Genomic DNA, 14,177 nt, shown 5'->3' with positions numbered 1-14,177 from the left:
TCACATAAATCCCGCATATGAATTGAAAAGTCTACTTTTCAGTGATCAGCGGTTAACTGTAGTTATATTAAACATAGATTATGTTGATCCCACTGGGAACCGATGCAGTAATTTGCTCAAGAAACTTTGTTCTTGTGCTACAAAGTACAGAGATAGTAATTGCCAATCACAGTTGTTTTGTTAGGAGTGATTCACAGACTTTACCATTCTCCGCCTCTTCCTCCTCCAGCAAATTTGATCTTTTGAATCACTTTTGATCCGACACTTCATTATGATGGCCACCAAGAAACGTCTCCTGCTTATTTCCAACTCCACACTACATGGAGGGGGATATCTGGGGCACTGCCAGGACCATATCAAAAAGTTTTTAGGGGAGTAAGTAATCTGCTTGTTTTGGGTCAAGATAAACATTACATATATTGTGTTTGTGTTGCTCTGTCTTGGAGAGTCTACGGGTTATAAGCAGGGAAAAACATTCACAAAATTCTACACTGTAACCTTTTAGCTAAGTAAACCAGTAACCACTTAACTTATTCATTACCAGGTTGACCTATGATATTGCAAAATCCACTGGGAAATAAAGACACTGGCCAACAAAGAAGTATTTTTATTAACAGTTTATACTATTAGTATTCCACAGTGCTGTATGATGGGTAGTTAATTGATAGCATTATAATATCAGGCAACTGGACTTGAAAAAAGAAAGTGTGGCCTTGTTCTATATTAATATGTACTTTTCTTTAGACAAATCAAAAGGGTCCTTTTCATTCCGTATGCGCTCCATGACAGAGATGCTTATGCGAAAATGGCAAGACAGAAGTTTGAAAGCCTGGGTGGGTGAAAACATAATTTTTTTTCATTTGAGTCTAATAAACATATGTTGCCAAAATATTGCCAAATGAATCACAGTGGCCAAACACAGCCGGCAGAAACTGACTGGGTATCCTGATATTTAAGCATATCTGGGAACTTCCCATGGCAGGCTACTCAGAGCTCTCCCTTTTCTGATAGAAAGTGAAGTGTGACCCAGAGAACCTGGTAAGCAGCGCTTCACCTGGAGACTCTGGGTCAATCCTGGAGACTTTCCACTTTGACTTTTAGTTCTAAGGAAATAAATTAGTCAGGATGATCTGTAAAGTTTGTTGGTCGTTCAGATGGCTTGGATTGGATGCTGGCTGAGTGTTTGAAGGAAAGGTTGTACGCCTCTTGAAAAAGGTGGGTTTTTTCATTGTACGTGGTAAAAATTCTAATGAAACGGTGTAGGGAATTACAGAGAAGGGGTACAGCTCGTGTGAAATCCTTAATACAGAAATGGGAAGAGTTAAAGACGGTGGAAGAGAGAAGCAAGGCATGAGAGGAACAAAGAGGGTGGTTAGGGGTATACTTGGATAAGAGGGTAGAGATGCGGGGGGGGGTGCAGAATTGTTAAGGGCTCTGTAGCTTGAAGAAGCTTGTATTTGATTCTGGAGGTTATGGGTAGCCAATGAAGCGATTAGCACAGAGAAGCAGCAAATGAGGAATGGTGACAGAGAAAGATTAAGCTAGCTGCAGTGTTGCGGATGGATTGGTAGGGAGATGGGATATTACAAGGGAGTGGATTAAAATTTTGGTTGTTTCTTGTGTGAAGAGTGGGCTAATTTGGAAGGTGTTTTTCAGGTGAAGGCAGCAGATTGTGGTGAGGGATGAAGTGCCAAGTGTGATGCCAAATTTGCTCTGTTAGTAGGATAGTGGAGGTGTCAACAGTAATAGAGATGGAAGAAATTGTGGACAGAGGGGATGGCAGAATAACCGTAACCTCAGTCTTTGAGATGTTGAGCTTCAGTTAAAGGGACGCCATCCGTGATGCAATTCCAGAAAGTCTGCGAGTTAGAATGGTTAAAGATGAGATAGTAAAAGGTTTTGAGAGGAAATGTAGATTACGGTGACGTCAATGTGTAGGTGATATTGGAAGCCAAATAAAGATACTGGTTGTCCAAGGGAAGAAATGTGAATTGAGAAGCGTAGTGGCCCAAAAACTGAGCCCTAAGAAACACTAAAAGATAGCGGTAGGGGTAGAGGAGCAAGTTCCAGTGAAGGGGAAACTAAAGGTATGGTCAGAGAGGTAGAATTGGAGCTTACACACACATGCTTATACACAAGCACTTATACATTCATGCTCACATACACATATAAAATATAACACAAATACACTCTCATTCTCAACTAGTATATATATTCATTAAAAAGTACTCCCTCTCACCTTCACCCTTACCTCACTGTTACTACACCTTTTACCGCTGGATCAGGTAACCTCGCTTTACATCACCTATTTGTGTTCCTATCTCTTATCTCAACTAAAGCAAGCTATTTGTGGAGTAGAGTAGAGGCACCACTCCATCCAGTTCCCAAAAGTAAAACAGGACACCAGATGGGATAAAAAAGAGACACACCTATTAGGACTTATAGCCTCTAGACTGTAAGCTTGTTTGAGCAGGGCCCTCCTCATCTGTTGTCTCTGTAAGTCAAATTGTTATGTTGTATACTACTTGTTTTGTCCCGTCCACCCATTTTACAGCGCTACCGAATTTGATGGCGCTATATAAAACAATAAATAATAATAATAGCCTTATTCATAGTTTATGACAAAGCATTATTTACTAGAAAACATATAAAGCATCTTTTTTTTGTCTCTTGTGTTTTCCTGCCTCCACAATAGTATGTTCTTTCCTCAGCTGCCGGTAGTCTTACTAGATAAATTTAAATATGCCAAATGCAGTGACAGTTTCTATAGGCGATCATCATTTAACCTATTTTATGTAGTTTTTAATATATGTGAACAGTGACATTGTCTTATTTTACTGCTGCAGGTTATGGTCTGGATAGTGTTCATGAAGTTCCCAACCCAGTATATGCTGTCCAACAATCTGAAGCCATCTTTATTGGTAACTACGTTTTGTATTGTTTGCAGTTTAATTTTGTATGCGCACTGTACATCCTTGTAGTACAAAGGTCCATGGAGCGGTGCAGTATCTGTATACTGTCATTACTTGTTTGACATGATTGGAAAGTCACATTTTATAGAAATCAGAAATAGAAAATAAAGGTGTGTTTAAGAAAAAATTCTCCCAAAAGAAAATGTTGTTTTTAGTCAATGATGCTACCTTTTATTGGGCCAACATAGAAAAAGATATAAAATGGGATTTGCTTTCGGGCCTCAGGGGTCTCTTCTTAAAATAGAATCTTAAGAGTTTCCTATTGAGAGTTTACTAATCTGACAACCTTTGTGAGAATAAAGGGAAAACTCACATTTAAATTTAGAAACAAGCAAACAGGCTCCTCCTAGAGCCCATATTAACCTAAGGGGTCAATTAACTTTTCATACAGAACTCAACAATATACCACTCCGCCCCCATCTCGTGCTCAGTGGGATGGTGAGGCTTAAACCTAGGTAATTTAAGCTTATGGGACACAAGGAACTCAATTGCTGCAATTGATACAAATACCCATAGGGTGCAGAATCTCTGTGACCATCCTTTCTGAACATTGTTACCTATTTGTGCTTACAGGTGGTGGTAACACTTTTCGGCTCTTGAAGGCTCTATACGATAATGATTTGATTTCTGCTATAAGGAGTAAAGTGTTTCAGGTACTGTATGATATGTTGCAGGAAAGGCGAAGTATTCAACCCAATGATTTCACTATGCATTGCAAATCCCAGCCCTATGGGCTTTTCATGCAAGGCTAGATAATCTGATCCTAAATAATGCATAGTTAAATCACGTTCAATAAACTTTCCCACATTAACTGTACATTTTTTGTCTATTTTTTTCTTTCTAGGATGGGGTGCCATACATTGGGTCCAGTGCTGGTACAAATGTGGCTACAATCAGCATTCACACCACCAATGACATGCCAATTGTGTACCCACCCTCACTACATGCTCTAGGTTTGGTGCCTTTCAACATAAACCCTCATTATCTGGATCCAGAAGCCAATAGCAAGCATATGGGGGTATGGCTTTTTTAGAAGTGGATATCTGATTTTATCCTAACCAATGGAACATGAGAAGATTGAGAGAACACTAAAAACACAGCAAAATATGATTTTGGAGATATAATACTAATGATATTTGCCCTTCATTATATTTATTAAATTCCAAACTTTACACTGTGACTAGAATACAATTGCTGTAATCAATGAAAGTTATCCTTTAATATTTTTATTTTGTATTACTTGTTTTAAATGTAGTGGAGTTACAGCCTTCCCTTAGCTCACCCATGGAAGTCTTGTGGGTTTAAAAGTACACATGTAGATGCTTGCATTTGTTCTTACACACTAAACTATTTTGGGAGAAGCCTACTGTGACCAACTTGGTAACAATGATGGCATCAAATCTAAAATGGCTAGCATGTTACCAGCTGATCTGTTATATACAAGATCAATTGGAAAAAGCCAAATCCTCGCTACCATGTTTTGTGGTAATAAAATATATATTCTTGAATGTATTTATTTTCTGCTATAATTAATCTTTTAGGTTTGTTTAAGAGAGTAAAATCTACTGGGTTTTTTTGGGGGGGTTTTTTATAGGAAACACGGGAACAGAGGATTTCCCAATACCATGAAGAACCCAATACTCCGCCTGTACTTGTGAGTTGTAGTTTATTTGAATTATGTGACAACCAAAGTCAGAAATTGACCATATTGCATTACTTTCAGACATTGTTATGTATACTATATGACTAAAGTATGTGGACACCTGGCCATAGTTGTTGGGCATCCCATTCAAAAAGCATTAATATGGAGTTGCCTACCTTACTTGCTGCTATGAGAGCCCCCATTTTTCTGGAAAGACTTTCCACAAGATTTTGGAGTGTGTGTCTGGAGTGTGTTTTAATAGTGTTAACATTGCTCGGCCCATGTCTCATTTGCGGCACAGTGCAAGTCCCAACTTAACCTCATAAAACTATATATTCCCTAAAAGCATATCCTTTGAAGATTCCAGAGATACACCATTTACCTTTCTAGGTGGCCTAGTTGTCATGTATTGAGTGCATGGCCAGCCTGGTCAAGCTATACCTGCTATTTTGTTATTTATGAAATGTTTGATCTACTTCGTGTTGTTATTTCTTTGTTTTTAGAAAAAGTTAATGTTCCTATTTTTGCAGCCGTTTTGTCTGTGCAGTCATTCTCTTATATTAAATATTCCAATATGGTAAATTGGCGACGAGGATGGGATACAGCGAGTAGAACGCTGCATCCAATATTCATCTTGAATGAGGAAAGCAGTTGTCATTTTTCCTGTGTATAATATAATACAATATTTCCAGTATGACTTCTCTGGAGCACATAAATGAGTTTGACATGGCCAACCCAAGCAGTATATTCATATACCGATGGACTATGTTTTTCTTGAAGCTAACAAGGCAACCAATGTTGATATTGAGAGCGATATTGCCGAGTATCATCGGCCCTAAGACCTTTGATATCGTATGCTCAGTGATATTCCCTACCCCATCTGAGACAGTTTTAACAGACATAATCAACAACCAGGTGAAGGTATTGCCGCATACATCGCAAAGCTGTGCAGACTCAGAAAATTGCTGCTTTGGTAGCAATTTGAAATCCTTGGTAGGAGACGGGCTTGTGTGTGAAGTACATGATGAAGCACTACAATGCAAGCTATTAGCAAAACAAAACCCGACTATTACCATTGCACAGGAAGAAGCACTTACCTATGAGGCTGCATACTTGCATTCAAAAGACATACAACCCTCATTCAGTAAATGTAACACATCTGGAATTATGGTAGAAAACAGAGAATTACAACAACAAAAAACTGCTACAGTTCCATTCCAAGGGACTTGTCACAGTTGTGGTGACAAACATATGCATAGTAAATGTCATTTCCAAAATGCTGTTTGCTATAAAGGCAACAAGGTCCTATAGAGAGTCTCTGCAGAAAACATATCACTGCAGAAAGAGTACAATATCAAAGTCAACACACCATATTAATGCCCCAAATCATGGATAAATGTTCACAGATATTTACAGAATGGATTAGAAATACATTGGAAGGACATAATAAAGAACAGAAGACATACTCTAAGGTTTTACTACTACATGCACCAATGAGGTAGACTCAGGTTGTGCATATTCTTTGGTTTTAGAATAGACGTTTAATGTATTATGGACTCAAAGCAGCCTTCCAGTTAAACTGGTAGATTACAACTAACCGACTGGCAAAGTTTGTTTTATTACAGTAAAGCATGGAAAAGACATTGTATTACATATAATAATTACTGCTGCAATTCCACCTTGCCCTTTGCGGTGTTTCTTGCTAAGCTTGTACAGAGAGTTCTTGTTCTTGACCCTGGTTCCACCTGCTGTTTTGGCTTTCCCTGTCCAGTTGCTATTTGTTGCTGACCCAGCTTCCCTTGTCGATGAAATTGGATACTGTGTTTTTGCAGTTTCTTGTGGATCTTCCCAGTTCCTGCCTTTGTCTGGCATTATTCAATCTAATGGCCCATTGGTTAGTCATCTTGAGTACACAGCTTCTCTGTAGTCCAGTCTCTGCTCCAGGGTTCTGGCACTCTATGCTGAGCATGACATGTAGCAGCTGATGCACAAACAATAACACACAAATGAGCTTTCAGAACAAAACATCTGGGCAGACCTGCAGCAGTGGTTCCCCCACCCATCACAAAATAATGTTGCTATTATATCATCTCCGCTCTGTCAGCAATACCTTTTGCAGCTACAGTACTTTCAACATTTGTGCCTTTGAACGCGGCAAGAATTTGCAGAAATTGTTGAAAGAAGAGGTGGGTGTAATATTTGTGGGGTTGTAATATGACATACTCTGTATCTAAGAAGTAAAAGTACAACCAATTCTACTGACAATGTTTGTCTTCGGAGGTGGCTGCCTATGTGCTTGATTTTATACACCTGTATCCTCATCTATGATTATGATGATGTGCTTGAGATATACAACATAATTAATAAGATCTTTATTAGAGCTTTTGGGGTGCTTGTTCATGCAGTATTGCATATGCAAGTGATTGTGATGGATTTAAATTTTGGTCCAATCCCAGACCTGTAGGGTCTCAACTGATAGAGCTGTTAATGTCCCTGTTGTGGATTGTATAGGTAAAGTCATTTTTAACCACATTTTCCCCATCAAGAAATAGTTAACTTTTTACCTGGAAGAAGCAAAAAAAGATCAACGATTAGCCATTATCTTCGCAAACATACAGTATAATACCATTATAAACTGTCTGAATTGTACTATAGTGCATTTGTTTAGTGTACTTCTTAGGGGTCTTCTTCATGTGTTTTTACACAGAAAAAAATGTATTCAAGGTAGTCCTAAAAAAATTTCAGCACACCCAACTAATGTATATGTGGACAAAATCATAAGCCGAGCTGTTTTGTTGTTGTCTTTAATAGATATGGCACCTGCTTACCACTGTTTGTGTTTCAGTGTCTGCGAGAAGGTAGTATGCTCTTAGTGGAAGGTAACAAAGCGACTCTCCTCGGTGTAACAGGAGCACGCTTATTTTTAAGGTATTGCATTACTCAGGAAAAAAACAAATCTATATTCTCATAATCTTAGACCCGCCAATGAAGAAGGTATATTAAAGTATTTCGTAAATACCCCAAAAACTTTCCTCACTGCCACCAAGTGAAAACCCAGTTTACCCAAAAACGTACAATGTCCAAATTAGAAAAAAAAATTATTTAATAACTGTGGCTATGCCTGAAGTTATGAATTCTAATTTGGAGCACAAAGACACAAGAACGAATTAATTTATATTTAATCAGAGTAAAACTAGTCCCACTGCTTATACGAAAGTAATGGTAAAAGAAGACATACAAAAATTAATACAAAATACACAAGGGTTAAAGAGAAAAGACAAACAGTCTACATTAATTGAAATACATTCCTAGAATAATCAGTGTGAGTCTCCAGATATAAAAATTCACATTGCACGTTAATGCAAACGTACATCAGCCAACATGAGTTTAAAAACTCTCACGAAGCACATCTTAAAAACACTGTACTACTGTAATGTTGTTTTTTTAAGATGATACATCTATAAAAGTCCAAAGTACTTACATAATTATGCAAAATAAGACGTTTCTCCGACAGGAATGAAATCCCTCTACAAGAGTTAATTTTTTTTGTTTTTCATTGCCAAGGCATTTTAAAGTAAAATGTAACTAGTTCCCACTTTTTTTAAACAATATCATGATTCAAATAAATTAGCTACCTGTAGTTTTGGTGACCCCTAGTATGCCCAAATTGAATTAATGTTTTTTGTTTTTTTTCTGGATTTAGAGGGAAACCTCCATCTGAACATGAACCTGGACAGGACTTCAGTTTTTTACTGATGCAGAGCTAATATCAAGCAGAGAAGATACACTCATGTACTACAACCTGAATTTGCCAAATAATACATCCTCTCTAACAGTCCAAACCTTTTTCCTGTACTGTTTGGACATTTTTCAATAAATAAAAAGGTTTGTTGCTTTATATGGTACTTTTTTCTTTTGTGATTTTTCTGTGTTTTTTTTTTTACGGGTCATCTACAGTATAGTGGCTCATTTTTCATACCTTTACACTTTTTGTTCCTTAGCAGGTCTAAAAATGAAGTAAAACCTCAGATGAAAAACAACACATTACATATTACACAATGTCGTGATTTATTCAACAAAAATAAAGCCAAAATGGAGAAGCCATATGTGAAAATCTAAGTACACTGTTTCCATAGGAATTAAGAAGCTAAGTAGCAGACAGGTGCTGCTAATCAAATGTCCTTGATGAATTGATTACCAGCAAGTGTGACCACCTCTATAAAAGCCAAAGTTTTAGCAGTTTGCTGGTCTGGAGTAGTTAGGTGTGTGTTAATACAATGGCAAGGAGATAAGACTTCAGCAAGATTTCTTAGAGAAGTGTTGCTGCCCATCAATCTGGAAAGGGTTATAAGGCCATCTCCAAACAATTTAAAGTCCATCATTCAAAAGTGGAAAACAGTTGCTAATCTTCCCAGCGGTGGATGTCAAATTCACTCCAAGGTCAAGACCATGCAATGCTCAGAGAAATTGCAAAAAACCCAAGAGTTACATCTCAGACTCTACAGGCCTCAGTTAGCATGTTAAATGTTAAAGGTCTTGACAGTAAAATTAGAAAAAGACTGAACAAGTATGGTTTGTATGGAAGGGTTGCCAGGAGAAACCATTTCTCTCTAAAAAGAACATGGCAGCGCAGCTTGGCTTTGCAAAGTTGTATCTGAACAAACCACAAGACTTCTGGAACAACGTCATTTGGACAGAAGCAACCAAAGTAAGGGTGTTTGGCCATAATGCACAGCGCCACGTTTTGCAAAAACCAAACACCTCATACCAACTGTCAAGCACAGTGGTGGTGAAGTGATGATTTGGGCTTGTTTTGCAGCCACAAGACCTGGGGACCTTGCAGTCATTGAGTGAACCATGAACAGAATGGCTAAAAAAGAAAATAATCAAGGTGTTGCAATGTTCAAATCAAAGTCCAGACCTCAACCCGATTGAAATGCTGTAGAGGAAACTTGAGAGTTGGGCATAAACAAATTTCTGCAAACCTCATTGAACTAAAGCAACGTTATAAAGAAGAATGGGCCAAAATTCCTTGACAACCATGTGAGAGACTGATAAAGTAATACAGAAAATGATTACTTCAAGCTACTGCTGCAAAAGGTGCTTCAACAAGCTGAATCAAAGCATACTTTCTTTTTCCACACATGGCTTCTCCATTTTGGCTTAATATTTGTTGAATAAATCATGACACAGTGTAATACTTCGTGTTGTTCATCTGAGGCTGTATTTACCTTTTTTAGACCTGCTAAGGAACAGATGATTGTTATGTCCTGATATGTAAAACTATAGATATGATAAGAGCACTTTCAAAAACTGCATCAGAATCACTTTATGTACATTGCCCACTTAGTATCCAGATGAAATATTTACAACATTGTCAAGACTCTATGTTGTTCTCTTTCCCAAGAAAGGTTGCAAGGTTAAAATCTTGTCTTCACCTTTATGGGTTTATTTGCTAAGGTTTCTTTTCCCATCCTCGCCCTAATGTTCTATAGTACCTACGGATGCAGCTGTTGAAGCTACTACTATAAGGTGTCCAGGTTTTTTAAATGAAATATGGGGACATTTTCTTTTTAATTGGCAAATGGTATGTTTATGAAGGGATTGTAAAATATATATATACACGTTATTTCTCATATATTGTCCATGAGATTAAAAAAAACAAAAAAAACTTCTTAAAATCTTTTAGGCAGGGCCAGATTAAGAGCATCATGGGTGTAAATGGGTGTTGAGGATTTTGGTGGGCCTTTTTATGGAAATAAATAAAATAGCTAGAATCTTAACTCCTCAGCATCCATGTGTACTGGATTAAGATAGTAAAGAATCACGAGGTACTCAGCAATGTGAGTAAATCAGTTCAGTTTTATTTCCACACGATTGGCGACGTTTCAACCCAATAGGGTTTTTCTCAAGCCATTATGTATCAGTGTCCTTAACCCAGGGACTGTCCCCGGAAACCTGCGATGTCTGGCCACCCTATACTAATATACCATTCTATGGCAAACTGCTTCTAACCTGGAAAAAGGCATCAAGGGAGCAAATAATTTCAAGCATTATTCAAAAGTTTATTTTTTCCCCCCACAATTGGTAGTTACAATATGTACAAGATTCAAATCAATTGTTGTACAAAACACAGTTTACAAACTTTAATTTCCAAAAAGTGCAAAACATTTTAAAAACATCAACATTTTAATTGCCCTGTACATAAAATAGAGCTGATGCATAGGGTCCTCTTACACTTTTCAAGAAGCTATAGGCACCTCTGTTAAAAGTGTATATTTACTAAAATGTATATGAAAAGTCATCAATTTGTAGATTTGCCCTGCCAACCATGCACTAATCCACAACAAAGATTGCACAAGACAAATGGGAGTTTAATACAAAATAGAAAAGATACATTATTTCAAATAGTTTGAGAAATTCAGACTTCTCAAAATGCATTTCTTTTTAAAGGTAGATAACAGCACAAAATATATTGTCTGATTTCATAAAATAAATAAGGCTTAGGGTTATGTCCAATGCCTTATATACAATACAATAGGCAAAACCATTAAAATAGCAGTATTTCAACAAAACTCACAAAAGTTATAAAAGGTACTGTAATAAGAACACATGGGAATGAGTGACAAATTCCAGTACAAAAGTTTTTATTTATTTTTTTTATACAGGTTTACAAAGAGGACATCAAACCTAATTTAAGGGAACGTGGTTTAGCGTGTCCATTATTAGCTCGGGCGTGGGACAACTGAACCTTTTAAAAGGTTCAGTCCCTTTAAGGCACAAAAATGGAACATTTGTGGTCTGTATACAAAACATGCCAGACCACCTCTAGAACAATTTTCAGTAGAGTCCTGGAGCAGGGGTCATAACGCAAAACAACTATTTTACCTATTAAATTACGTTGCTGTTGTGTTTTGACAAGGCAACATGTCAATTACCTGATATCGCTATACATTAATAAGGGCAAACCGTTGTTAGCTTCTCCCTCAGGCTGGCCTTAATGCATAGCAAAATAAGCGAGGAGAGTTATAACAGTCAACTCAGACCTCCATGCAGAAGAAGTTCACTAGGGTTTGCCCTTGGTAATAAGGTAAATAGGCTGGTTGAGGAGAGCAAAGATTTCTCATGTAACCGGCCCATTCTGCAGTGGGACACCGGGGGAATTTTATCGCCTGCCAGTTTTGTACCAGATGGACTGTCCCCTCCCCGATCCTGGGTCCAGTCAGCCTAGGCCAGAATACGTGCCAGGTTACAGCTGCATAATGCACAGTTAACGAGGTGGGATAAAACTGTCATTATTAACCATGAATAAATCCCTATAACAGATAAAGGGAGTGTTTGCAGGAGAGCTGTGGTGTTGACTCTTTTGCTTTGCATTTATTTTGAAGGGCCAACACTGGCAAGTTACTCCAGCAAGAAGGTCTGAACTGGCAAGGCTTTTTGCATAATTCAACGTGCAGGAAAAATAAAAAAAACCTTAATGATTTCATGCTTTACAGAGGTCTAGCCTAGCCCGTAGCATACACTAACCGGCTTGGTATTTCATAATGTAAAGTCTAGTCAAGGAAATGGAACACAGCTCTCTTGTCAACTCTCCTTTTTTAATGAATAAACAGAGTGAAATGTTCAAATGTTACCATACTCTCTGCTATGAAGTAACTTGAGAAATAGCTTTACAGAACATTATAAAATATAAAAGTTGATGACTTTGAAAGTTTTCACACGCTGTATGCAGGACAAAGCCAGATCGAAGATGAAGGGTGGCCCTGTCACTTTATGTCAGCAGCAAAGGACTTATGTGCCCCTGTACACTATGCTTGTCTGCTCTCCCAAAATCCAGCTGCTAGGTAAAAGATCGTGTCTCCATAGGCAACCTCCCGATGGCCAGTCATGGCCCTGTGCTGGATGATCGCATATAGCAAATATATATTAGACATCTGTTGAAATGGCAACAGTGCTGTGGGACTACTTTTACTTTTGCACTTGCTCATATGAATACTTCCGGTTTCCCACACTCAGCTGGACACAGCAGATACTACTCCTAACGCGAAAAGTGATACATCAAGCAATTACCTACATATGTATTTGGGAATGTTTTAGACTATTCTTTATGGAATAGCAGAAACATGTAATTTAGGTAATGCTCACTAAACTAAGCCCTTTCTAAATCCAATGCTGGAAGACATTGTGTTTCAGTACTGAGGTTTGTCAATATCGGTTTGTTATAAAAATGCCTGCTAAGTACAGGAAATAGTTCAATTGCTACTAGCAAACAGCAGCAAGTAAATGTTCTACACCTGTGAAAATGCTTAACATATGAACATTCATATAAAAAAGATAAGGATAAATTAAGAATGTATCATTACATATATCCATTGTTAGCTGTAAATATATATTACATTATTATAACCACTCTGAAATAGCTCATCATCCCACATAATATACACATCTCCATTATGCACATATAATACATTTAACAGCATCATTATTTTGTGTTTTCTTTACACTGATAATAGTTTAAAAATGTAAATTACCATACATATTGCAAGAATCCTCAATTACCTTTTAGTGTTTTATTTTTTTATAAAAATGCAGTGAGATGGGAGCTAAGTAACACAATTAAAGCAGCAGTATTGACAATACCAAAATGCGTCCAAATCACCCCCCCCAAAGCATCATGCATTAAAAAATGCTTTAAATGATGGTGTTAAAATGGACTGCCTTTTTGTTAATAGGTTGTCATATCCTGAAATAAAATGTGTAGTGTACCCAATTCATATAGGATAGGATTTACTGGCTCAATAAGAGAAATAAAAAGAAGAAATTAGTGTTAACTTGCTCACAATAATTTAAGAGGTGAAAATAAATAACAGAAAAGAACAACAAATATATACATCATTTGGAATTTATGAATAGGATATTTATCTAATTTTACAATCTATGAAGTAACAAAATAGGAGGCTTTACATTTCAGAGTAATCCGGGCTGCATAGCATTACCCTTTGTTAAATGATCTAAAAATATAAGGTGAATTTAGGTGCAATGTGGTAATCCTAATTTAAACCTTATAGTTTTATGAAATGGGTCTAATTTACCTTCTACTGCCATGTTAGAGGCAATATGTAAAGGTGTGTTTTAGTAAAGCAGCAAAGTGTGGCTCTTAAGAGGAGTACATAAAAATGTACAAAGGTTTGGTTGGCTGTTTTCTTGCTTGCAGTGTAGTTTCATTATATGACTATTGTGCATCCACAGCTAGCTTACTATGGAAAATGCTGTTTGGATAAAATTCTTTGGAGAATAAAAATGTATGGTCTGTGATATATCTGGTCTTTAATACCTCAATGTGGATTGCTCCAGCCAACGTGTAAAAACATCTTTAAAAATGTGAAGTTTGATTGGAACCAAAACGGATGCGAATCCATTTTGAAATTTTAACTTACTTTATTTAGTTTTTAATTCAACCTCATTCTTTTATTAACTTAAATATTTCACAGACTTACTGGTTCCTCGTCTCAGGTGTTCCAAGCTGACACTACATGGGTCATTGTTCTATCGAGATATTT

At 37.2% G+C, this 14,177-nt stretch overlaps 1 protein-coding gene across 1 annotated transcript; it reads left to right on the top strand.

Moving 5' to 3' along the window:
• The first annotated feature begins 271 nt into the window (after positions 1-271).
• On the top strand, positions 272-8,381 carry LOC149287575 (alpha-aspartyl dipeptidase-like). The gene is made up of 8 exons (XM_089492790.1): positions 272-375; positions 745-833; positions 2,847-2,921; positions 3,546-3,625; positions 3,817-3,990; positions 4,567-4,626; positions 7,460-7,542; positions 8,318-8,381. Exons 1-8 carry the CDS (start codon positions 272-274, stop codon positions 8,379-8,381), a joined length of 729 nt encoding a protein of 242 aa, XP_089348916.1.
• Positions 8,382-14,177: the final 5,796 nt, after the last annotated feature.

This window comes from Sceloporus occidentalis, unplaced genomic scaffold (assembly GCF_023333645.1).
Source record: "Sceloporus occidentalis isolate IW3139 unplaced genomic scaffold, rSceOcc1.0.p SCAF_59, whole genome shotgun sequence".
Classification (NCBI taxonomy): domain Eukaryota; kingdom Metazoa; phylum Chordata; class Lepidosauria; order Squamata; family Phrynosomatidae; genus Sceloporus; species Sceloporus occidentalis.
The sequence above is the reverse complement of the archived record's forward strand: the minus strand, read 5'-3'. Positions and strand labels throughout refer to the sequence as shown.